Genomic DNA, 24,845 nt, shown 5'->3' with positions numbered 1-24,845 from the left:
GTATCAGAAACCCATCGCGCTTTAACGGTGAGGAACATCGTTTCCGGTTTAGAGGACGTGTCTTCCAAATAAAAGCACGAAAAACAAAACGGAGTGAACTTCAGGAATCTGGTCATCTCAACATTCACTGCACACTTAACGCTGAGTGCTGTAACGTGGAATTTATTGGAAAATCAAGTTTAAACTTCAATATATAGTAACTCCATGTGAGACACACACAATACTGTGTGTTCACCGTTTACAAATACAAACAGAAGTGTACATATCCTGAAAACAAATTTCCCACTACTACTACTAATAATGTCAATTATAATACTGTCATCATGGAGCCCATCATAACAGTTATGTATTATTTAATTATTTAGAGCTTCATACAAGAAGCACTTGTCGTATTTTCTGTCAAATTTGAACAGCACTGAATATGAGTGAATGTGTTTATGTAACAGCACAAGAAAGAATGACCCAACACTTTAATTCTGTCCCACATTCATCTAAAACTATAATAGTCTAAGATGTTATCATTAAAACAGTCTCTGTACTACATCACAAAGTAGAAACATTCAGACGACACAAAGAACAGATTTTTCCCTCTATCACATCAGCAGTGTAAAATCCCAAATGCTTTATTTTAACACCAGCATCTACTCATCAATAAGTCAAATTATGAAGTAATAACATCACATTATATTGTGTATTTATAGGAATATAACACTCTGATTTTGATACTGTTGGTTCATTTTGATGATATTATTGTTGTGCTTTTGTTTAAGTAACATTCTGAACACCAGGCACTTACCTGGAACTTAAAGTACAAAACTATGGTATTTTGTACTCTAAGTAAAATGTCTGAATACCTCCTGTACAAAAAGTACAAATTTTGGTGAGCTCTGGAAAAATGAGTGTATATATAGCTTTTATTTTGAAATTCCTCTCCGGATGCGCCTCTGTCGGTGTCGTTAGCTTCACAGAGAGACTTGTTTAAGCTGAGCTGGCTGTTGGGCTGTTTTGGGCAGAAGTATTCAGGCTGTTCCTGTCGACGACTTTCTCTGAGTGGGAGCAGTTCCCGAAACCAGGAAGATTTCTACTCAGCAAGTGGAAAGCAAACGGTGCTCGTCTGCTAACCACATTTCACACAAGTAGAGTTTAACTTTTCAGAAAAAGGAGTTGAAGCTCTGTCAAATCGACGCCATGGACCCCGCCAGTCAAGGTAACGTTAATTGTTAGCTTAGCTGGCAAGTTAGCTAGCGTGTAGCTTAGCTTAGTGGCAGAAACGCGTAAACCGTTTGCTAATCAGACACTCAGCTGTTAAAATAAATAAATGTACAGCCAAGTAATGAGCGACTTTATCTTTCTGTTGGTTTGTTTGTTTGGGAGTTTGATTTGTTTAGAGCTAATAAGTCTTGATAGTTGAGCAGTCGTGAGGGCAGGACGGGCCCGCTGGTAAATGACAGGGACAGCAGCAGTAAGTGGAGAGGACAGGAAGGAGGATCGTGTTACTAATGCCACCAGTTTCCCAGCAAAAGTTCATTGGATTTACCTGGCATTAATTTATTAAAGAAGTGAGCAGTGTCGTCTTCTCTGTGAGACTGGGAGACGTTTCCCAAACCCGCCAAATCGAACGAAGCGAGCCGAACGCTTGTAAACAGAAGCACGAACGTTAGCCGAAGCTCGTGTTAGCAGGTTGTTTTGGTGGCTTCTCAAAGCACAACAGCAACTTATCTTCACCTCTTATTTTCCCGATTACATGTTTGTGAGTCCAGTTAATCAACAGCAACAGTTTACCAAAGAAGCAGCAGCCAGATTTGCTGAGTAAATGAGCATTGACAGCAGCCGTGATGCTAGCATGCTATGAGTGCTGCTTCATCATTGTCTGCATTGATAAATCCTTTCAGCATGATCAGCTGACCTCCGATCTGCCTCTGATGGATCATGTTTACGTGGTGAAAGAATCACAAACATCACCAGATTGTGCTGCTGCTTTATCATTTAAAAACCCTTAAATCAATTAGAGGTCACCTGTTAAATTACCCCCAGCTGTTTTGATAAATAAATATTTTCTGGTTTCTTCACTCCTCTATGACGGCAAACTGAATATCTCTGGATTATGGACAAAACCAGACATTTGAGGACATCCTCTTTGTGGAAATTGTGTCATCAGATTTAACAGAAGTCAAAGGCAGCATTGAGGCTAAGTGATGATGATACAGTTACTATTTAAATGAATTGAAACAGCCCTAATCTGAGACAGTATGTCTCCTCTTGTCACAGTGTTAATTTTTCATTCGGTATCTTCATGTCATTATGGCAACAGAAATCTCTTTTGAGACCTTCCAGGCCTGCATCCCATAGTTTCTAATAATCAGCGGCCATGCCATGTTGCATCAGGCTCCCGTGCCTCAGGATGAGCGCTGCTCTGTTAGGAAGTGATTAAGGTTGCCCGCGGTTCTCGGCCTTCATGTGCGATGTGAAGTAGGACATGTCTGTTTGGATAAAATCCTGCTCCTGCTGTTTCCTGAACAATGCTGTGAAACCTGAGAGGAGGATTTTTGGCTGAACCGGGGACGTTTCCTGACCGATGCTTTCTCACATGACGATGCTTTCAGGATCTTTTAAAGTCAAAGTCCATCCTAAAGTGATAACTTTCACACTAATCTTTAATGTGCCTTTGTCTCTTGGGGTCCATTTTAACTTGTGGTGATGATTATTTTGTTTCTCTGTGAATAAAAAGGAGCATAACGGTCAAGAGAAAAACCTCAAGCCATGCAAAAGCATCAACAATTGACAGTTTGGTGCAAGCACGTCTTTTAATAGAGCCGTCATTTGGTGCAGATATTCAGCTTTCATCGCTGCGACGTAGAATTACCGCACAGCCTCATTTCTGCATCCCTATCAGTAGGAAGTCGACCAGGATTCAGTACAGCAGCGAGGTTGGTTTCTAAGCCAGGGGTGTGGCTGCGATCGCATACGCGCCTCACTGTTTACAGACCTGCTGGACCGCCAGTAAACAAGATGGGAGATGAAAATCATGACCTTTATGAGCGACTAACCTTTGATTGATGACAGCACAATGTGGACTGACTCTGGTTGTTGTCAGAGGGCATTCTGGGAAGTGTAGGAAATCTCTTGCTGTGCTGGAAATGACAACAAGACGACTAAAGAATATCTGAGATTGAAGGTTTCCTATAGATCCAAATGATTACTTGTCATCATCCCCTTTTTAACCTCGTTGTTATATCCGTCATATCTGTGTGTGGATGTTATTGCTCACACCACGTCTGCAGATAATGCTAATCTTGGTCTTTTGCCTGTGTTGTCTGATGTGTTGTGCAAGCCCGTGTGCGGTCATTCGCTTTGAGAGAGATGTTGCGCTCATTCAGGGAGAAATGGCAAACTCAGAACTTCTTTCATGCTCAAGATTTCAGCATAAGAAGCTAAAAGTGAATGAAGTCAGTGAGGCTGAAGGTAACCGCTCTGCTCTGCTGAAGGTGGCCTGGTGTCTGGTATGAAGTGGGTGTGTTTATGTGCAATGCGAGGTGTGAATTTACCTTTCGTAATAGGTTCGCCCACTGAATAAACAGTTTGAATGTTGGACTCCAAGAGCATAAAATCTATTTTTACGCAGTGTTTCAGGCTCCAGATTGTTTTCTCCGTGTCTTGTTGTGCTTCATGCCAGCTCCGACTGTGCCAAGCTCCTGCAGCTGCCAACTTTACGATGGAGTCCTCAGGTGAATGACGCAAGATGAGCTCATTTTCATAGAAATGCTGATAGTGGTGTATTTGTGCTGTCAGATTCTCTGGGTGAACTGAAGTAAAGCCGTGTTTTGTTCTCTTTTAATTGTTTCTTCCACCTTTTGGCTGTTTCTGGTTGGCTGTATCGCAGCGTTCCTGTTTACAGGAAGTGACATGTTTAACGGTTCTCACAGAGATGGTCTGAAGTTACTCTCCCAGAATGCACTTCAACTCCTGCCTCTGCTAATTGCCACTCCCCTTCCTGTCGGATATCTCCTGCTGGCAGCAGAAGCCTCTTCCTGGCCTCGGTGTCTGAGTGTGAAACAGATACGCAGACTGTTTATCTGAGTAAACCGCTCTTGACTCATTTCAGCTGATCTAATTGTGTCTTCTCTATTTCACTCCTGTCTTCTTCCCTTTGTCCCGTCACCTCTTCCCTTCACTCTGCCTCTCCAGATATCAACCTGAACTCTCCTAACAAGGGTCTTGTGGTGGATCATTCAGACAGCCTGTCCGACGTGCCGGTGGAGGGAGCCGTGGGGAACTCGACCAACCCTCTTCCGCTCGGCCTGACGGAGGAGGAGGCTGAGGAGCTGCGCACCGAGCTCACCAAGGTACGACCCACACGCCCAAAATCACCAGATGTGTGCATGTGACTGCAGGCTGCAGTGGTTGTGTTTTCCTGTGCAGCGCTATCAGAGCTCCTTAAACTTTTATTGGCAATGTTTTGACACAGCATAACTTTTCTCAGACCTGTGTTGGGTTGAAATAAAGCTTGAGCTTCTGAAGGTTGTTTTTTATTTAAATGCAAGTTCCTGACTTACACAGAGGGACTTACAACTGTTTAAAAAGTGCTGAAACGTCAATACTTGTTCACATCATTCACTGATTTCAGCTTCACAAATGCCAAGATCGGATTATTTTCCTCTGTTTCTGCATCCTGTAAGTTTAATCACAACCTTTTCATTCATTTCATGGTCCCCAGATGGATTTTCTTCTGAGGTATCATTGTGTAATTTACACACATGGCTGCTGAATAGGCTGAGCAAGCCATTTAAAGTTGTCACTGATAACTTAAATACCGGCCAATGATTCTAGAAAGAGCAGAGCTGTAGTCAGACACAGCACCGTGGATGAAAGGAAGGCTCAGACTTCAGTCTCATGGTGGGTCTGTCGTGTTTCAGGTGGAGGAGGAGATCAACACCCTGCGTCAGGTTTTGTCAGCCAAAGAGAAACACGCCGCAGAGCTGAAGAGGAAACTTGGCCTCAACCCGCTCAACGAATTCAAGCAGAACCTGACCAAGAGCTGGCAAGACGTCCAGACCTCCAACGCGTATGTATTCCATCATTTCAGATGAGACAGGATGCACAGGAGTGCCGATCACACACTGAAGCAACGCGCTGCTGTTTAGCTCTTCGCTGAAGTTTTCATCAGCTCTGCAGAGATTCTTCATTCTCTGTTTTATCAAACAATACAGAGAATCACCCCTTGTGCACTCATTAAATAAGAATTTGGCAGCAGTCACCCCTCCAGTTTAGTTTTAAGAGGTAAGATAAGATTAGACGTGCAGAAATCACAACTCCTAAAATACATCAGCAGCGTTTTTAGAACAAAAGTTTCCCCCAGGTGAGCGGTCGGCCGAGATGACCCTGGAATCAACTCTCTCATTTTAACTGCTTCGTCACAAAATGACTCATCTTCATCCTGAGGCGACGCATCCGAGCTTCTTAAGTCTTTAGAGCATCTTCTGCAGAGGTTTACGCTACACTGCAGGCCTTTAAACAGATCAGAGGCAGCGTCCCTCCACCTCAGCGCAGGTGAAGACATAATAATCACGTTTTTAAAGTTATTGATCGTTAGTCGAGCTCGTCACTGTCAGGTCATATATTAACCTGCAGGTTTTCATCTTCAAACACAGCAGCTGCTCTGTGCGAAATGACATTTAAGGCTTTAACGTCATCTGAAATGACAATGAAACCACGTATCTGTGCACAGGCATCCATCAAGTGTCTCTTAACCTTTTCTTTAACCCGTCTTTCATTTTCAGTTCCTCATGTAGGAGACAAGTTCAGCGTTCAGCGTGTTTTCTGTGTGGTCTGATGGTTAGTGCAGACTGTAGCTGAAGGTGGACACACTGTCCTCATTAGTTTGTCAAGATTCAGCAGGTTTGTTTGACTCGTGTATAACGTTGGCTCTAAATAAACAACCCCCCTTCATTTTACCTGGATAATAAAGGACAAATGATCAGACGAAGACATTAGAACTGTCCACTTTGTCACCTACAGCATTCATTGTGTATCAGTCATGGAGGCTTTAGTGAGACAGGTGGACAAAACTCATTACAGGGTTGTCTTTTTGTCAAGTTTTCGTCAGATAACGCTTTCATGTCCCTGTCACAAATACATGAATTATTACCTTTTTACAGTTTCATAACAAAGCCTGACAGCAGAGACAGTTGAGACGTGCTGGCATCAACACATTGACGTGTACAGCTCACGTTTCTTTGTCACACGTCGTCTGACTGAACTGAAAGCTGAATGCTCCGCTGTCTTAGAGTATTATTAGGACGTTCACTTGTGTGTACAGTAGCCATCGTGTCTGTCACAGTCATTTTGTGCAGCTGTTGTCGCTGGAGGACACACGTGTTGTTCCAGCAGTCAGACAAACAGAGTGATAATCGTCCAACGTCAGATCAGATCTGAGACTGAAGCTTCAGTCCTCTGATTTCTGATGTCATTGGTTCGTTGTTGACTCTGCTGCGACCATGTTTGGTGAGTTGTAGTGGACTTTCCCACCTCGGCCTGGTCTCTGAGTCCCTGCTGGAGCTCCTCAGCGTAACGCCTTCGTGTCTCTGTTTCCAGCTACGTGAGAACCGCTGAGAAACTGGGCGAGTGGAATGAGAGCGTGACCAGTTTGGATCTGTGAGTCTGTGCACTGTTTGCTGCTCGCTCTCTGGTGATGTCTGCTGTGTTTGCTCTCTCACGCTCTGACTCCGACTCACTCAGACACTCTCCGTCCTTCTAACCATGTTTGAGAACGCTTGCATTTCCACAGTCGGTGTTTAACTCCATTTGGTGGACAAACGTTCGTCTGTGGTCTGTTTGTTCTTTTGCCCTTCTTTTGACTGATTCATGACAAAACTGGACTTAAGCTTAGCTGCATCTCTGTAATGATGTCTGGAGTTTATTTGGTGATGGATTTGCTGCTTTTGCAGCGTCTCTGGCTGTTCAGGAGCTTTTCCTGGTCTGAGGAACCTGCTTTGATTCAGGATCCCTCTCCTGCTGCCGTCAGGGGACTCGTAGCACTGAAGTGAGATCTGATGCGCAGACTGTTTATAACTGACTCACCTGAATCTGTTCATCCACTGTAGCCTCTGACTCACCTGACAGCTTTTAAGGTGGTGCTGCAGGTTTGGCGAGTTTGAGACGTTGCAGGATTTCTTTAATGGTGGAAGTGGAAGTGCAGGTATGGTATTCCTGCTACTGTTTCCTGTCCTGGCATAAACATGCACATCATCCTCAGTTTATTTTTAGCCTTCATCTTTTAGCTGTGTGGCACAGTGACACAGCAGGTAGTGCGCGTGCCTCACAGCAAGAAGGTCGTCGGTTCGAGCCCCGCGTCCGGCAGTTTGCGTGTTCTTCCGTGCATGCGTGGGTTCTCTCCGGGCTCTCCGGCTTCCTCCCACAGACCAAAAACAGGCTCATTAGGTTAATTGGTGACTCTGAAATTGTCCTTATGTGTGAGTGTGAGCGTGAGTGGTTGTTTGTCTTGTGTGTTGCCCTGCGATCGGCTGGCGACTGGTCCAGGGTGTACCCCGCCTCTCGCCCGTTGACAGCTGGGATAGGCTCTAGCCCCCCCGCAACCCCGAAAGGGATAGTTGGGTATAAACAATGGATGGATGGATCTTTTAGCTGTCTTTCTGTCTCTTCTGTCTCTGACTCCCTCCTGTCGGTACCATCCCTCCATACTTCCTCTCACAGAGGTCAGCTGTCCTCTCTTCCTCCATCCAGAAGTGATGACACACATCTTCCTCTACACTTCCTCTCCAAATCAACATTCGTCTGTATTTTAAGCTTTCCCAGACGCTTCCTCTCTTCTTTCGTTACCAAAAGCTGACACTGAAAACTGACACTGAGTCTGTTTGAGTTTGCTGCAGAAAGGATGTTTTCTCAGAGTGAGATGAAGGCAGGAGTGGAGGGTTCAGTGCAGAGGAAGGTCAGATGTGATCTGAAAAACCTGACAAGTCTGGAAACGTTTGAGATGTTGAAGTGGAAAATGTGTGTGAACCCTGTGTTTAACTTGTCTGACAGCCTTTTAGCGCAGCAACAGCAGCCATCAACAAAGACTTTTATTGTGTTATTTGTTTACCTGGATGTGCCAAACTGAACATTTGTGTGTCGGAAATCCGGCTCCATTAAGCCAAACTCTGGTAATGGTCGGCCGTTGCGTAATGAACCCAGCCTGAGGGCTGACTGCCTAATTAAAATCAATGGGCACTCTGTGGAAAACACAAGTGATGTAATGATATAATAAGCAGTGATCAGCTGATGATCTGGCCAGTGAGGGAAGCAGCCATTAATAATTAGCCATGTTCATGGATCATGGGCCCCTGGGCACAGACGAGGCCCCCGGCCTCACTTGTTCTTCATCGTTTCAGTGAAATCGTGCATGTTAGCTGTAACTCTAAAGCACTGATGCAGGTTTAAATCTGAATCTGATTAATTTGCTCATGTTGGAGATAAAGAGAGCCTGTCTGACTCCTCAAACCTCCTGCCATCACAGAGAATAGAGGAGGGCGTTTTACAGAATACCATTGCGTGTTATATGAATTATTATAGAGACGCTGTGGTGCGATTTTAATGTCTTTGCTAATTATAACACACCCACTGTAGCTTAGGTACACACTGCAGCTGTATCCTACAGGAAGAACAGTCCAAAGTGAAGGTTAACAACAGGGAAGAGACAAATGTGACCTGAGCATCTTCAGTTTTCACTGAGCTCTTTGATGTACTGAGTGTCCTCCGTGTCCATGGGCCCCCCAGCCACCTTATGTTCAGTAAGCCACCCATGGCCATGCTAACACAGCCAGCAGCTTTGTCACGTGTTGAAATGCTGTGAAGAATAGGTTGTTTGACCTTTGCGAGTGGTTAACTGAACAAACAACGGTAACGTAAACGTCATCCTTCAGCACCGCGGCGCTCAAAGTTTGCTGCTCCGTTAATCCACAGGACAATAAAGCTATGCACCTTTGAAAAAAACCAGCCATCCCGGAGCACCTTGTACCTTTCTCGTGTTATTTCATCTACAGTAGCCCAGTAAGGTCTTTCCTCCATCTCATCCATTGCAGTTTTCACTTCCTGCCCTCCATTTGAATTTAATGCCTGTTTTAATTTTAGTCTTCGTGTCAAGCTGTCATTTTAGTTTTTATTAGTTTTAGTCGCGTTCATACTCTTTTTAGTCTAGTCAAGTTTCAGTCGACTAAAAGTCTGAACACTTTAGTCTAGTTTTAGTCTATGAAAACTGTATTTTAGACTCTTTTTAGTAATGCGATTCTATTTAAGCCAGTCAATATAGTTTAAGTACCTCGTAGTATAGACCAAACCAAAGTTTTCTTTTAGTCAAACCCATTTCACAGTTCAAACAAGGTTGTCTTGTGTTGTCGCTAACCTACCGCAGCTGCATCTTCTAAATAACGCCGCGAGCGGGGATAGAGGAAGTGACGTCGCTGCGACTGCGCAGTGCGACCTGATGCAGCCGCTGAAGTGAGACACAGGAAACAGAAATACTGCAAAATAATAAGAACAACGCGACTAAACGAGACGAAATAACGTTCGAATATTTTGTCTCGTTTTAGTCAACAAAAATGAAGAGACATTTTAGCAGAGCTTTTATTTTGTAAACCACATTTAGTCTCCTTTTTATTCGTCAACAGTATTGCATTATATATTTAATTATAGTTATCATCACATGACCAGCATTTACGCTGCATCTCGTTTTCATCACGTGATAAAGGTTCGTTGACGACGTTATTTAGTCATAATTTTGATTGACGAAAGCAACACTAGTGCAAACAACCCGTTAAATCTTCCCTCTCATTGGTGATCGGGCTTCTCTTATTGGTCGACCAGAATTAGTGCAGTTTTGCAGCTTACGCCAGTTTGTACCAAGTGAACGAATCAGCTTCATACCCAGCATGCTTGGCTGCCATGTGTCTGCCCTTTGAGCAAACCGTCTTAGCTAAAGTTTCAACAGGAGCTGTTTCAGGTGATCTCTGCTCCTGCTCAAAGAATTCAAGAAGCAAGAAGAACATGAAATCAGTGAGTTTCTGCCCGTTTCCACCAGGCTGCTGCTGTGAAGTCTGAAGCGTGTGGAATTTTCCATGCGGCTGCTCCTGAAATGAACCGGACTGGCAGGCTTGCTCGGACACTTCGCCTCCGCGGGGCGACTCCGCTGATGCCGCTCTTGACTTTCACACATTCACAAACGGCGGCAGGTGCACCGTGGTTCGTTCGACGTTGGCGCACAGAAATAGACCGACATGGCGGCTTATGCATGCATCCCACACCTCTGACTTTGATTTCTGATCTGTGTTTGTCCACACAGACAGAATAAATGTGGATCATTGCACATCATTACCCGGAAAGGCAGAAACACAAGGAGGCGGGCCTACACACACACACACACACACACACACACACACACACACACACACACACACACACACACACACACACACAGAAAAACAAGACCACAATGCCAAGTACAGTACAGGAAGAGTGTGTTTGTAAGTCTCTCACACACACTCAGATGTGTGTGTGCCCTGGTCGTGCCTGGCGACCAGACGGGCAGTTCAGACTTGCTGCTGCAGGAACAAGTGGGAGGAGAGGAAAGGAATGCGAGAGAGAGCGATGGGGGAGGAGGGGAAGAGAAAGAGACGGCGTTTTGCTGAGTCACATGACCAGAGAGAGAGAGCGAGGTCATGAGGTGCACAGAGCCGAGCTGATCCAAACAAAGGAATAAGTGGGTTATGAATTATGAATCAGTTGGCGGCGCAGAGAATCGGAGCGGTTGCCATGAACACTGGAGTGGGTGGAGGGAGACGTTCAGTGTGTTTTCATGAGTACGACAGTCAAAATCAAACAGAATGAAAGTCTCACCGCCCTCCCTGCAGACATGTTGGACCAGTGCTGAACTCTGAGTTCACTCTCTGCAGCGTGAGGCGAGTCAGTGCATGAGTTATCACAGTAAATCCTGTAAAGAAGAAAATCTGTGACGCACAAACATGGAGGCCAGTGATCGTGTCCTGTGCCACACTGAGGTGTTGTGTGGACGCAGAGCAGGCTGACAGGGCCGCTCTGTGCTGTGCTGTACGCTGCTTTGTGTGGGTGGACGACAGGGTGTGGACACCGGTCTGAAAAATGTCCCCCTGCTATCCATGCATGTGTCAGCTCCGTCTCCTGCTCACTCCTATAGGCTGTCTGCAGTCACATGACGTTAAATTCAGCTGAACGATGAATGAGTGGCACTCGATTAAAGCTCCCCGTGGTTTCTCGGTTTGATCGATCTGAGCGACTGTAAAGAAGCAGAACAGTGTGTTATACAGCTTCCTGTGCAGAAAACCACTTCCTGCCCTCCATCTGCGCTTCACACCACAACAAAAGAGCGACGTGACTCCATATGCAAACAACCAAACGAAGCCTGCTGGAGCATTAATGATTAATCGATTGGTGGATTGAAAGAAAAGGAGTCGCCAGCTGTTTGGATGATCGATTGATTGTGTTTTTCAAGCTAAAACATCAAAAATGTGCTAGTTCCAGCTTGTTAAATTTAGGGATATGCTGCTTTTCTTTGTCATTGCTAATCAGAAATGAGGAATATTTGGACTTTGGACTGAAGCATTTTTCACTTTTCTCTCGTGTAATTATTGTGAAATGAATCAGCAGATTAAGGGATTGTGAAAATAATTCTCAGCTGCAGCTCTGAAGCCTGCCTCTGGTTCCAGCATGTGTGTCCTGTGCTTCTCCCTCTTCATGTCATGTCACTGTTGGACTTTCAGTTTGAACACGGTTCAGTGGTTTCACATTAGCTTATGCTCGAGCATGTTCACGCTGCAGCGTGTCATTGTCTGACTGCCTGCATGTCAGCTGAAAAGTGTGATTTTACATCTCTGGAATGAGACTGAACCCCTGTCCTACAGCAGGATTTACTCCTGTGAATCCTGTAGCTGTCATGTGTCTGCAGTCACCTAAATAAACAGGTAACACTTCAGGTGTTTGCTCTGCTGGCTGTGTCTCATGACGGATCAAAGCCTCCTCCAGATGAATGCTGAGTCAGATCTCCTTGTGCTTTCTGTGCTTCCTTATCGGCTCTGCTATTGTTCAACACACTTCCTCTCATTCCCAGGATACCGTGCAGGCAGAGCTTTGTGCTTTTAAAGTGTGTTTCAGCCTGTTTTGTCTCTTAGCATGAACAGTGTGTGCTGCCTGCTGTTTGCGGTCTGAGCGTCTGTTTTCCACACTGAAGCATCGACTCTCTGCACTAACAGTGTGTCGTGCCGCCCTCGCCGCTTCCTGTATGAGTTCATTCATATTCCTCTTTCCTTGATCACTGTGCTAAGGAAGCAGCCTGGAAGTGTTTTGCTCTCAGTCACTTACTCTCTTTATCGGAGCGTCCACCCACCTCGGCTCGTGTGTAGTTTCGTATGGCAAGCGCTGGCGGCAGGAGGTGCAACGAGCTGACATGAAACTGCTTCGCTTCGTAGAAATGGGAAAAGTCATGTGATTACAGTAACACAGCGCTACATCGCTCATGTGTGACCTCCTCTCATCAGCTGTTTATGTCCACAGGTTGAGACCAGTTCAGCTATCGAGTGGTTTAAAGAAGATAATAATAATAACTAGACAAATTCCCCTCGGCAGGAAATTTGGAGAGTGATACAGTGCACAAACGCTGGGCCGTGTGGCAAACGCCGGGCCGTGCCTATCAGTGACAATGCTAAGCTGACATTAGCATGTCAAAAAACACATTGAGAAGGTCTCAAACGCCATTAGAATGCCTTTACCAATCATTTTAACGTATGTTAGCATTAGCATGCTAACATTAGCATGTTAGCACAACAACCCGACGTCAACAGGTATACCTCCAGGCACCAACAAGTCCATAGGACCTCATGTTAGCATTAGCATTTTAGCATTGTGGCTAACGCTAACAGGCCAACATCACTCTTTACCTCACTAACGTATACAACTCCAGTAGTAGGCTTGGCTGTGGCTGGTTAGCATGACACTACAGAGCTTAATGAGGAGCTGCTCATTTGAATCACCTGCACAGCTGCAGCTAAAGCTACATATGTGTGTGTGTGGGAGAGGCACTCAGGCTCAGAGGTTGCCACGGCAACTTGAGATCAGGCCACCTGCGAGTCTGTGAGAATCTGAGAAACGTCTGAATTTGGCCTCTGCGCACCCTCCGAACAAATGCTTCTCACGCAAAAACCGAAACTCCTATTGCCGAAATTTCTTCACCATCAGAGTCACAAGGCTTTGCTGTACAAGCTGATCACTTTCTTTTTCCGCTGGGCTCAAAAATGCAGATTTTAGAGCGAGTTAAAAAATGGCTGGTTTCTGTCTCTCCAGTTTTTGATTTGTATTGGACCTTATGGGCGAGGTCAGAGGCGCTCTCCTCGCTCAGAGGTTGAGAACTCAAAAACCGTAAGTCGTATCACTTAGCCAGGCACATTGTGAGAATCAGCGCAAGCGGCACTACAACTCTGGAAATTTTCACGTGCGTAGAGCGAAATTTGTGCTTTGGAGGAGCGTGGAAAGACGAAAGTTTCACACAATTTTCAGAGCTTCTCTCCACTCTGGCAGTTAATCCCCTCCACTCTAGCGCGAACATTCCGTGCAATACACACCCATTATAAACTCACAATTTCTCCCAAAACGCTCACGGCTTCGCCCCTGCTGTGTTCAGTGCTCAGCACTGTATCACTAATTATTAGAATCCAAGAGGTAAAGTTAGCCATGAAGGAAAAAAGTTTAGAGCAAACACTGAAGCAGAAATCCGTTTTTCTACTTTTCTCTCCTTTTCATCCTGCAGCACCTCGACTATGACCTCTGATTTAGATTTAGATGAATTTAATGCTAATGTAAAATAAAAGACTTGGAGGTAAGCAGGGGTTAGATGATGATTATAAGGTCAAAGGACAAGATGGATTTGGATTTAAATTCTTTATGCAGAGTTACTGTATTTGACTCCTGCACTTCCTCAACATGTTTCACACAATGCACAGGAAGTGTTGGTATTTAGATCACAGCTGAGTTAATAAACTAAAATACTGCAAGGTTACTGCAAAGCAGAAAAGTCTGATTCCATTCCAGCAGATAGACAGATCCACAGGTAGTTAAAGAGTGTGGATGGGTTATTTCACACTCGTCTTGTCTTCATAAACCAGAGTTATTCTGCAGTGTCTCATCCCATTGACCTCATTTTTCTGTGGTTCATGTTCAATATTCTTCAGTACTAAAGAGTTCTCTTATAGTTTCAATTATTTGTCTTCTTCCCTTTGTAAAAATGTCACGTGACCGTTTGTCACATGATCGTTTCTGAGGAAATGTTTGCTTGTGTTACTCCTGAACTGACCTGTACTGAACTGTGAGTGTGTGTCTCTTCCCTGTGTCATTGTCCTGCTGTTGTGTCTTCAGATATCTGTCTGCCTCAGCCACTTGGGATGACATTGCCCACTCTGAAGCGTGAGTTGACCCCTTTCTCTTTTGTGTTCCTGTTTTGTTTTTGTAGATGAGTTAAGGTTTCTTTACGTTTGGTTTTCTTTTTGGGGAGTTTTTCTTCTTCTTTTGCTGTTGTTGTTGTTGACTTTCCATAGTTCTCCTCCTTTTGCTGCTGTGATGGTGAAGATGTTGGTGTGTTTCTGTCTTTTTTTGGTTCTTAGTGGCTGTTGAATTCAGGAACATTTTTCCCCCCAAATGTCCCTTTAAAGGCAAAGTTATACGATTTGAAGCGCACACGCTTCAGCAGGTTCAGTGAGGAAGAGCAGCCACGTTAATGGACGCAGTTGTGTGCATTGGCTCTCACCCACATCAGCTTATCTCCAAAATTATATTTGCTCGGTTCCTGTGAACCGTCTGCCCAAGGTGTGTGTGTGTGTTCATGTGTGTGTGTTGTTGATAAGGGAGTGTTTATTTCACCCTGTTAGCTTTTTTCCAGTTTGGATGTATTTGGGTGGGTGCATATATCTAAGTATTTGTCTGTTTGTGGGTGTGTGTGTGTGTGTGTGTGTTTTTGTGTGTGTGTCCATGTCCCAGTCCTCATGGTGATTCCTGTTGTTCCCAGCGCTCCGCTTCCCTAAAGGAATAGTTGAATACACTCACTGATGCGGCACGTGGAGTGTTTGTTTGTTATGCACGTTGTAAAAATACCAGTTATTCCACACAGCTAGAGAGCAGACACACGCCTAAGTTATCAGCTTCAGCAGAGATAAAACTGAAGTCTGCATACCACTTCATCTCCTGCTGTTTGTTTCCTCACAGCACTGCAGCCTGATAGCAGACAGGTGCTGGCGTTAGCGACCCAGCATGCAGGGACAGACTCACACAGAATAGTCAGCACACTGATCGCTCGACCGCTGTGAGTTCAGACATAATGCACCATCAACAAACAGGGACCAGCTGTACCGGCATCGCACAGTGTGCAAGTACTGAGACAACCAAGCACAGGTAGCATTGAACCATAGGACAGCCAGAGCTGGACAGAGCCACCGGAAGACAGGTGGAGACACCATGTCCTCCCTTCACTATTCTGACACCGTGGCAGCAAAGTTACACCTTCAGCTGCTGCGGGTCATTTTCAGCTGGTGTTGTGCTCTTGAGCAACCAGAAGCTTTCCTGTTTTGGCCGCCTGGACGGAGCTTTACGCCTAAAAGTCTCAGAATTTAGTTTCTGCCATGAAAGATTTGGGATCAGTTCCTGGAACCAGGTCAGACACGAGTAAACAGGAGCTACAGTACCTGCATGGTGAGCTTTCTGGGCTTCACCTTAAACTGCATTTGACAGCAGCCCACTCAGGTTTATGACCCGACCCCACGCCTGGCCAGGTACAGTTCAAACCACTGTTTGGAAACACTGAAAGCTTGCCTTCAGTAAGGAGCTGAACACTCTGATCAGGAGTTGTTGCTATACTTGATAAAAATATAAGAACCAGTTTATGAGAACTTGGTCTGAGCTGAATCGTGTCCTGGTTGTTTGAGCTGTCGCTAAGGTCGGAGATAATGGACGAAACTGTGGGACAAAATGAGGAGGGGCTGCGTCTGATAGGTTATACAACTTTCCTCTTTGTGCAGAGATTGGCAGCTGGTTTCAGATGAGAAAGGAGTCAAAGGTTTGAACCTCAAGCTTGTATTTTTTTCTTTGATAAAGAAATACTTCAGTCACTCTTCGTTTGTCCAACACTGACTGTTTCAGGAGAGACTGTCCCCGTTTGAAGGATTACTGCGCCTGGCCTTTATGACGGCAGGTTTTTGGAGAGTGGCCCTTCAGAACAGGTGTTGACACTTTGGCCTTTACACGCGTTCGGCCGACATGCAGCCTTATTTCAGGTGTAGGACGTCAGTGGGGCTGATGAAGGCATTGCTGTCAGACTGTTGAACAGCATCTTAACCTCCTCCCTCCCCCTATACCTTTAAGTCAGAACTGGAAGGCGCGTATGAATAAAATATTCTGTCTAGATCTCTTTTGTTCACTCTCCACACGATAACGTCCATCACTGTGTACGACACTGTGAATGCCTCTGAGGAGAAAGTGTGTGATGTTACCTGCAGCTCGTCCCTTTCAGCCCCGTGTTTGACCATCCTCCACGAGGTGTTTGAGCTGAACCCTCAGCGGTAAAGTTTCTGGGGGCTGAGTCACCCGGCCTTCCTCCTTCCTCTGAGACTTCAGCTGTCTGTTGTGTTGTAATAGATCATCTCACTGAATTAACACTGTTTAACACATTGTGATCATTGCGTTTTCATAACGTGCATGAAGAAACACTGTTTCTGTTGCTTATGTAGGACCACACCGAGCAGATGGTTGTTGGCTTCAGTCTTTCCCATCATGCATCTCTTCTGTTGCACTGACACTGGTTTTCTCTGTGCTCCTGTATTTTTGGGGTGTTTCAGGAAGCGATCTGTCCTGTTGGCTGAAACTGACTAACTCTTAGATACAGGAGATGCTAAGAAACAGAATCTCTCTTCTGTTTTGACACACGCTCGCTCGCCGTGGCCTGAATCCCTGCGATGTCTGTCTGTATTTGTGTGTGCACACTAACCATCGGGGGGTGAACACTGCACTTCTTTATTTGTGGGACGGAGCAGGAACTTAAATCACTGTTGGCTTTTGTGTTTTGCTGTGGTCTCATGGTCCGGTCTAATTTACCTCCTGTCTTTTTCACCCTCCCCTCCCCACCCTCCCCTCTCCTCCCCTCTCCTCTCCTCTTCTCTCCTCTTCTCTCCCTTCCATCTGCCTTGTTTTTTCGCTCCATTCGTTTTGATGTTTCTGCTTTTTCTGTCCTTTTCTGTCCTCCGTCATCCTCCTCCCATCTCTTTCATGGCCCCTGCTGTCCCATTTCTTTTCTTTTCCTTTCTCCATCCCACATCTTCTTTTCATTCCACTCCAACCATCTCTCCTCTGTCTTCCTGTCTTTTCTCCATTGTTCTCTTTCCATTCTCCTGTTCCCACCTCTCCTCTCTCCCTCCATTCTTCCATCCATCCATCCATCCATCCCACCTCCTCCTCCTCTTCTCTCTCCAGATACAAGAAGACTCAGGAGACTCTTTCCCAGGCGGGACAGAAGACCAGCGCAGCTCTCACCACAGTGGGCACGGTCATCAGCAGGAAGCTGGGCGACATGAGGTATGACGCCGCCGAGCGAGCCAGAACAGCTGACGCTCTGGCTCGGCTACAAGAAGGAACGGGCAGAGCGGACAGTGTCGAAGCAGAATGAAATATGGTCTCCCAGATTTCTGCTTACAGTCTGCCACTAGCACAGACGCTTCCTCAACCAGTAGCTACTGGATAAGATGCACAGGGTGACACCAGTAACACACAGGACGTGTTTTACGACATGCTTCCATTACCGGTGGTGAGATGGAGAGCGGTCGAGCCGTAAATGCAGCTGTCTCCAGGCAGCTGGATCATCTCCAGTCACAGCTTAAGGCTCATAATCAGCTGCTTGTTGTTCTAAACACACTCATTATCCTGAATATTTGGTTAGTGTGACACTGTCCACTGCGCTCTTTTTCATGTAGTCCTCAATTCGTCTCATCCAGCTGACCAGTGATCAGCTGCTACGCCCCCTCTCTCCTCTAACCCTAAGAGCTGACTAACAGACCTCAGAGTCTAGTAAAGTAGTTTTTCTCATTTTGCAGCTCCAGGGGTGGTTCAACGTGATTTAAGTTGTTTTCCGTCTATATCAAGTGAAGATATGAGTAGTTTGTCTTTTAGAGATCTTTTAGCATCAAAGACATCATTAAAGTTTAGGTCCGTTGTAATTGATCTACCCTTACCCCCCCCACCCTTACCCCCAACCCCTAAAAGCCCAGATGCTAAATTTGAATTTGAACCAGTTGAATATTCTTTATTGAATCCCCGTTAGCTTCCACAAAGTGTCCACAACAACAAAAAATACGCGTTAAAACGCACTGCATCAATGACATCAAGCATCTTTAGTTCATTAGGTCTGCTTTCACATCGTTGGACCCCCCCTGTGATGTAGATGTCTTAATCACCCTGGAATCGCTCTCTGAACTGTGCTCATTTTGCTTCAAACTGTACTGACTTTGTGAGAGTCCCTGGGGTCAGACATGCAGGACCAAACATGAGAAAGCAATAACAACGAAATGGAGTAAGAGGACATAGTTAGAGACAAAGCAGCAATTCAGCAAGTGTGGTTGAGGGGTGAGAGAGAGAACATGTACCCATGGAAACATATGAAGATGCACTAACCACTGACCTCACATCTAACCTGTCTCATCCCCGTCTTATTGACTCACACGCCCGTCTGAAATCATATTACTGTGTCCATTATCCACCCGTGTTTCCTGTTAACTCTGCATGCCGTGGTGTGTGTGCTGACAAGTGTGTGTCTTTCTGTTCGTTGTCTATGCATTAACATGACATTTCGGCAGTTTTGACCTGGTCTCCTCTCTGGGCCTGCACTGTTTGTCCCTGCATGTTGCCAGTTTTCCGTTCATTCATCCGCAGTGTTTCCTGTGCAGCTGAAAGTCAAACACTGACATGATTTTAGTTGTTGTGCTAAATGTCCATATTTTGCTTCTCAGTACAGTTTTGAGTGCAGGTTGTGTTGTTAACACGTGACCTGATTATTTAGCAGACAGAATGCTCCTTCTGTCCTTTTCACAGTCTCAGTGGCAGAGGGTCTGTTTTTTTGGGACAGGCTTATATTAGAGACAGGCTTGTGTTCCTACTTTGCCCTATTTGCTAAAACATTGTCCTTGTTAACCTGTTCTTTTGATAAACTCTGTATAAAATCCATTTCCGTTACACTAATTCCATCATTACAACAACAAACAACAAAGTCGTGTTTGTCCATCAGCTGCGCTGGTGTCCTCAGTCATGCACGTCCCTGCTTTATTTCCTGAATTCAGAGCTTTCCCTCCGTCTCCCTGATGCCCTGCTGATATAATTGCCGTGTCTCCTCTGTTTGTCCCCGTCCTCTGTCCTGGTTTGTGTCCTGATGCTGCTGCTCGTGGCTCACTCCTTCTCTCCTTCTTGTTTTTAATCGCTGCCTTGGTTCGACCTGCAGAGCTCTACCTTTCTCTAATTCCTTTAGGTAAGACGGACACGTCCTGTCAGAACAACCAAGAGGTCACAGGGTCACGTGGCCTCAAACGCGTTGAACAGAAAAACATGTAGCTCCTCTCAGAGGTTAAGCTCTGCCCTTTTTGCTGGTGATCCTTTTGCCTTTCCAAACCGCCGTTGACTGTTTTTAGTCTGAACCTCCTCTTGTTATTTTATCCCCAGCACGTGGATAATTAGCACGCTGTCCTTTGCTGTTACTTTAATCACTGAATTTAATCCGCTGCTCTTTGAAAGAATTGTTTATTTCCTGACACTTAAACCAAGTTAGCTTTTGAGTGAAATCCCTGAATCACCCAAAACAGGAAGAGGACACTGTTTGTAAGATTGTTCTAAGGCTTTATTTTGTGGTAATCCTGTAGTTTCTGTATTTCTTGGTAATTCTGAGAAGAAGTCTGAGACAGTTAATTGAGTCGTTTGTTGTGTTGAGTTCAGAAGAAGTTGTTGGATTTCAAGAAGAATTTGCCTGATTTGAACTGAAGAAAAGAGTCATTAACGATTCATTTTTGGAAGTGTTTGTGTATGTTGAATTATATATGATGATTATATGTTTAGCCATAAACAAATGCACATTTTTGTGCATTCAGCTGAGCTGCTGTGCACTAACTGACAGACGCATATCGACTGAATTCTGCCTGTGAGTTAATAGAATTAGTACCAAATTAAATAATCACAGTCAGAATACTTTATTGATTCCAGACAGGAAATGGGATTTAAGTCGGGGAATTGACCCCCGTCCTCTGCCTGACAGCTGGAGACACTGTCCTCTGTCCTAACGAGGAGAGGCAGAAATAGCTCTTCTCTTTAGAGGAAGCTACGGGATCCATAAAATAAAGTGCTTCCAACGTTGTTTTCTTCCTAAAGTTTTGAGACAAAAGATTGTAGTTTTTAGAGAAATCAGCACCAACGTGGTCGTGGTCCTTTGTTTGCTGTCGTTCTACAGAGCTCCAACTGTTGATGTGACGGCAGAGATTTACTGTTTAACTGTGAAAATGAAGGGATAACTAATAACCATCAACAGCACTTTAACTACTGTAATATCTGTAATACTGCATTACTGTGTGTGTGTGTGTGTCACTGCTTGCTTTCTAACACTTTCACTTCTGTCTCTTCTCTTTAACGCTTCCAAAGTAGCAACTATTCCATTCGCCACTCGATAAGTATGCCGGCCATGAGGTAAAGTAACGCTCAGACCTGCATCAGTGCAGCTTTCACTGTGAACACGTCACCTTTACCTGCGTTACTGTCTGTGTGTCCATCTGTCTGTGTGTGTGTGTCTGTGTGTGTGTGTGTGTGTTAGGATTCTGCTTTCTAACTGTGAGATCTGTGAAGTTAAATCCTGAGTGGACTAAATCTTCAGCACGCTGTTTGTTTGTTCATCTGTTTCTAGTTTTGTTTTTACAAACGTTTAAACGTTTTTAGTTGTTTTTATTGTCGTTTTCTTCCATCTCCATTCGTTGCTGTCCCCAGCTGGAGCTTCCAGTTGACGTGTCTTTTTCATGACTGTGCTGTCATTGCATTTGACGTTCGCGTGTTTTTTGTGAAGGTAACGTCACGTCTCTGTTCTGCAGGAACTCCGCGACCTTCAAGTCGTTTGAGGATAAGATGGGGAACCTGAAGGTGAGCAGACAGCAGTGTGTAACGTACAGATGCACCTGAAGGCCACAGTGTGCCTGTCCACTTTAAATACTGTCTGTTCGTCGTGTCATTGGACGATTCAGTGTTTCTGTCATGGCTGCTGACCCGCAGTAACCCCCAAACCTCCCGTTATCTATCTATCTCTCCCCCCCCCCCCAGTATAAGGTCGTTGGCCCCAAAGGGAACGGGGACGCCGTCAGCTCCCCCACCGACACCACCCCCACTCAGGAGAATCCACCTTTCTGAATGCGCCCCTCCTCCTCTTCCTCCTCCTCGCCGCCACCTCCCTCACGACCTGAGACTGTACTGTTATCACCTCACATCGCAGAGTCAGCCCTGACCTTTGACCCTCCACCTCACCGACCTGCCACCGCTCACTTTGTCCCACGGGGTCCGTAAAGTCCGACAGGCGGAGGTGAAGGACTTTGAGGTGGGACGAGCTTCCCCCGCCGGTCCCATCGCTGCTGGTCCCACGAGCTCCACTCCTCTGCCTCTGCGGAGGAAAAGGAAAATGTTTTGATGATGTCTAAACCTGAATAATTTACAGACCTTACTGTGTTACATCTCCACCTCCTGCCTCCCCCTCCTCCCCCAGTTACTCCCACCTCCTTCAGTTAGTCCTCAGACACCTTTTTTAAACAGGTCGTTACTGTTTCAGCTAATCACTACGGCTACGAAGGCATCATAAGGCGTCACGTTTGGTTTCTTAAAGATGCTGCTGTTGTCATCACAACAGGCACCAGGATGTCTGCAGACTGAGGGTGGAGGAGCGTTTTACGGGCACAGGTGGTGCTTCATGTGCTACTCAAACTCACTACATCTGTCTTCTGGTTTCTGACTGCTGTCATGTCCTTAAATCCTCAGCATCTCCACCTTCTGCCTCCAGCTCTGCGGTTGCAGCGGTGTGAACGACACTCACAGGTTAAGTGGGGGGGGGATGGGGGATGGGGGGTGGTCAGGATCCAGCTCATCTCACCCTTCTTAGACCCACCACTGCTACATGCATGTGCATATCTCATCTCAGTCGTACCATACCGACCAATCAGAGACGACAGGTCTCGTGTAACTCCCTAAAAACACCCCAGGATGTAAAAACAGAAAAACCCTTAAATCATTTTGTATTAAAACTATTTTACACTGCTTTGCATAATGTTTTTACATAACTTTTATCAATATGTACAAATATATATGAATAAATATATTGTCACTGCTGCTGCCGAACGGTAGTAATCAGTTTGGGAGGTTTCAGAAGAAGACGGGGGAGGCTCGGCAAACGAACGCTGTGGGTCAGTTTCACACAGACCACTTTCTGTCTGTCGGGAGTTTTTCTGCTTCCAGCACGTTCCTGATCCTAGAAACGTTCCCGTGTGTGTGAAACTGGCTCATCGGCGAGTTTAAAAGCGATCAGACCACGGCGAGAAGAACACGATCGAGCTGGTTTCATGTGACAAACTGGACGCGGATCTGATCTGAGAAGCCGCCGTTTGCCTCTGAGGGCTGAAAAAAGACGTGAAACCGCTCTGACTGTTTTTCTTTCCATCCCGGTTCGACTGCTGATCTCTTCCTGTTGTGCTCAGAACTCGGCGTGAGACGACGCTTTGCTGTGCACATTACCTGGTGAATGTCAACGCTTCTCTATCGGCCTTACTCACTTTGAAAGGGTCACCTGTTCGTATGATTTAGCTGGTAGAAAAGAAAGAGTTTGTTTTCCTTTGTGTTTGTTTATTAAGTTGTACAGACCGGTTTGATTGAAGGAAGGCGAGTCGGCATTAAATATTTAGACTCCGACAAACTGCAGAATGTGTCATGAAAACATCTCTGCCAACGACCCCTTAATGCACACGTGAACACACAGTTTACTCCTGTTAACACACTAAACAGCACCCACAGCAAACACACAGCCATGACGCAGAAGCTCCTACAGACACAGTGAAGCACCGTCACTTTTCTCCTGAACATGAAAAAGAAGAAAGTTTTATTTCTGTTTTTTCCTGCGTTGAACTCGCTGACACGAGGGTGACGTCGCCTCCGTGGTTTGCCAAAATGTGACCGCTGATCGTGACGTTTCCCAGGCGCTGACGGTGTTTGCCAAAAATCCTTCTCAGCTCCACAAAGTCGCTCTTATGTCCCGTCTCGCGCTGTCACGGTGGTTTATTGAGGCGGTGAAAACAGTAAATGAGTTGTTTGATAACCTTTAATATTTTGGATTGTTGAATGGTTTATGCCAAAACTTCCCAGGAAGGTTTAAACTTGCTTTTAGACCAACAGAAGGGCAGAAGCGTCTGTAGGTGACAGAGTTGGGCTCCAGTGAACAAACACGAGATGAGACTTCCCATCAAACTGCTTCAGAAGTGCTGCCGGTGTATCATAACATGTTTCCTTGTTTTCTTTGTGTTTGTGTTGATTTTTTTGGTAGTTAATATATTCCTGTTAGGTGAGTTGTTTCGTTTTCTTTTGGCTTTCCGGCTGCTGGGAGAGGTGGACTTCAGAGAAGATTTGTTATTTGTATAAATGATTTGCCATCAGTTAAAAACAAGTTGCCAATATTTGAATATCTGTTACATCTTTCTCTCTTTCCGCCTCTGAATCTCACCGAGTCTCTGACTTTCTGCTTCGCCAAGTTAAAAAACGCAGACGCACACGAGCAGAGGATACTCATCTCAAGTCATTTGTTTCACAATTGACTCCTAAAGTGGCCAAATTCACTCATATTTGACGCTTTGGCAGGACGGAGACGTCTCTGTGCAGAAAAAGAGGATTTAAAGGCTCAGTAAAAGGACTTGAGGTGTTCTTCTCTGCAGTGTCGCCTGTTCAGAGCTGCAGTCTGTTTTGGGAGACTGGTGATGAAAAGGATGATGTGCTTTTGTTTCGGGTGCCAATAGGAAGCGCAGCAGGCGACGAGTCTGCTGACAGCCAGCTGCTGCAGAGGCTGGAGGACAGTAGAGTACTTATAGCTTTATTTAGGTCCTGGACGGGCTCATGTAGAATATCAAAAGGGATCAGATTTGGAAGATTACGGCAAATTAATTAAAAACACTTTTTGGTTTTGTTGTAAATGTTTGGATATCAATAAAGCATTCCTTTAAATGAACGAGTGGTGGTGTTTGGTCAATGTTTGAAACCTGCCAAAGGCGACAGAATACACAAATAACTTGTTTGTAGTCATTTTATTAAACAGGACTTTAGTGTCAAACTGGATTTGGTGGCTTATAAAATGTTCCTTATTTTACATCAACATTTCCAAAACTCAACCAGGAAAAGTGTCAGCACTGTTGAGGGGAGCATCCTTTTAATCCAAAGTAACATGGATTTAAGACATTTTATTGGCTTTTTTTATTTAAGAAGAGACTAATCAGGAAAAATGGCAAAAAACTTACATTAAATAAGTTTCTATATCTATATAATATATGTGTATATATATGTAACTGCATTTATGAGTTGCTAAACACGCTCAGGTATCACACTGCTGTTAATGAGCTGTCATGAGTGCAGTATGGGTTGCCGTCTTCGCCCTTTATGATTACGGGAAGCAACGTGTTCATTTTACCTTCTAACGCTTCATCTTCAGCGGATGTGATCATCTGTCATTTCTTAGCAGTTGGTGAACTAAA

At 45.1% G+C, this 24,845-nt stretch overlaps 1 protein-coding gene across 8 annotated transcripts; it reads left to right on the top strand.

Annotated features, from left to right (window-relative positions):
* The first annotated feature begins 969 nt into the window (after positions 1 to 969).
* Positions 970 to 24,325, top strand: tpd52l2b (tpd52 like 2b). Of its 8 annotated transcripts, none has more exons than XM_070968037.1 (9): positions 970 to 1,207; positions 4,186 to 4,343; positions 4,914 to 5,062; positions 14,431 to 14,478; positions 17,530 to 17,631; positions 19,544 to 19,570; positions 20,731 to 20,772; positions 21,168 to 21,216; positions 21,394 to 24,325. In XM_070968037.1, the coding sequence occupies exons 1-9, from the start codon at positions 1,189 to 1,191 to the stop codon at positions 21,478 to 21,480; spliced, it is 681 nt and encodes a 226-aa protein (XP_070824138.1). In that variant the 5' UTR covers positions 970 to 1,188; the 3' UTR covers positions 21,481 to 24,325. The 8 variants fall into 8 exon arrangements, with proteins under 8 accessions (XP_070824138.1, XP_070824137.1, XP_070824145.1 ...); XM_070968036.1 differs by having other exon boundaries at positions 20,728 to 20,772; XM_070968039.1 differs by lacking the exon at positions 19,544 to 19,570 and having other exon boundaries at positions 981 to 1,207.
* Positions 24,326 to 24,845: the final 520 nt, after the last annotated feature.

Source organism: Chaetodon trifascialis, chromosome 8, assembly GCF_039877785.1.
Source record: "Chaetodon trifascialis isolate fChaTrf1 chromosome 8, fChaTrf1.hap1, whole genome shotgun sequence".
NCBI classification, from domain to species: Eukaryota; Metazoa; Chordata; class Actinopteri; order Chaetodontiformes; family Chaetodontidae; genus Chaetodon; species Chaetodon trifascialis.
The sequence above is the reverse complement of the archived record's forward strand: the minus strand, read 5'-3'. Positions and strand labels throughout refer to the sequence as shown.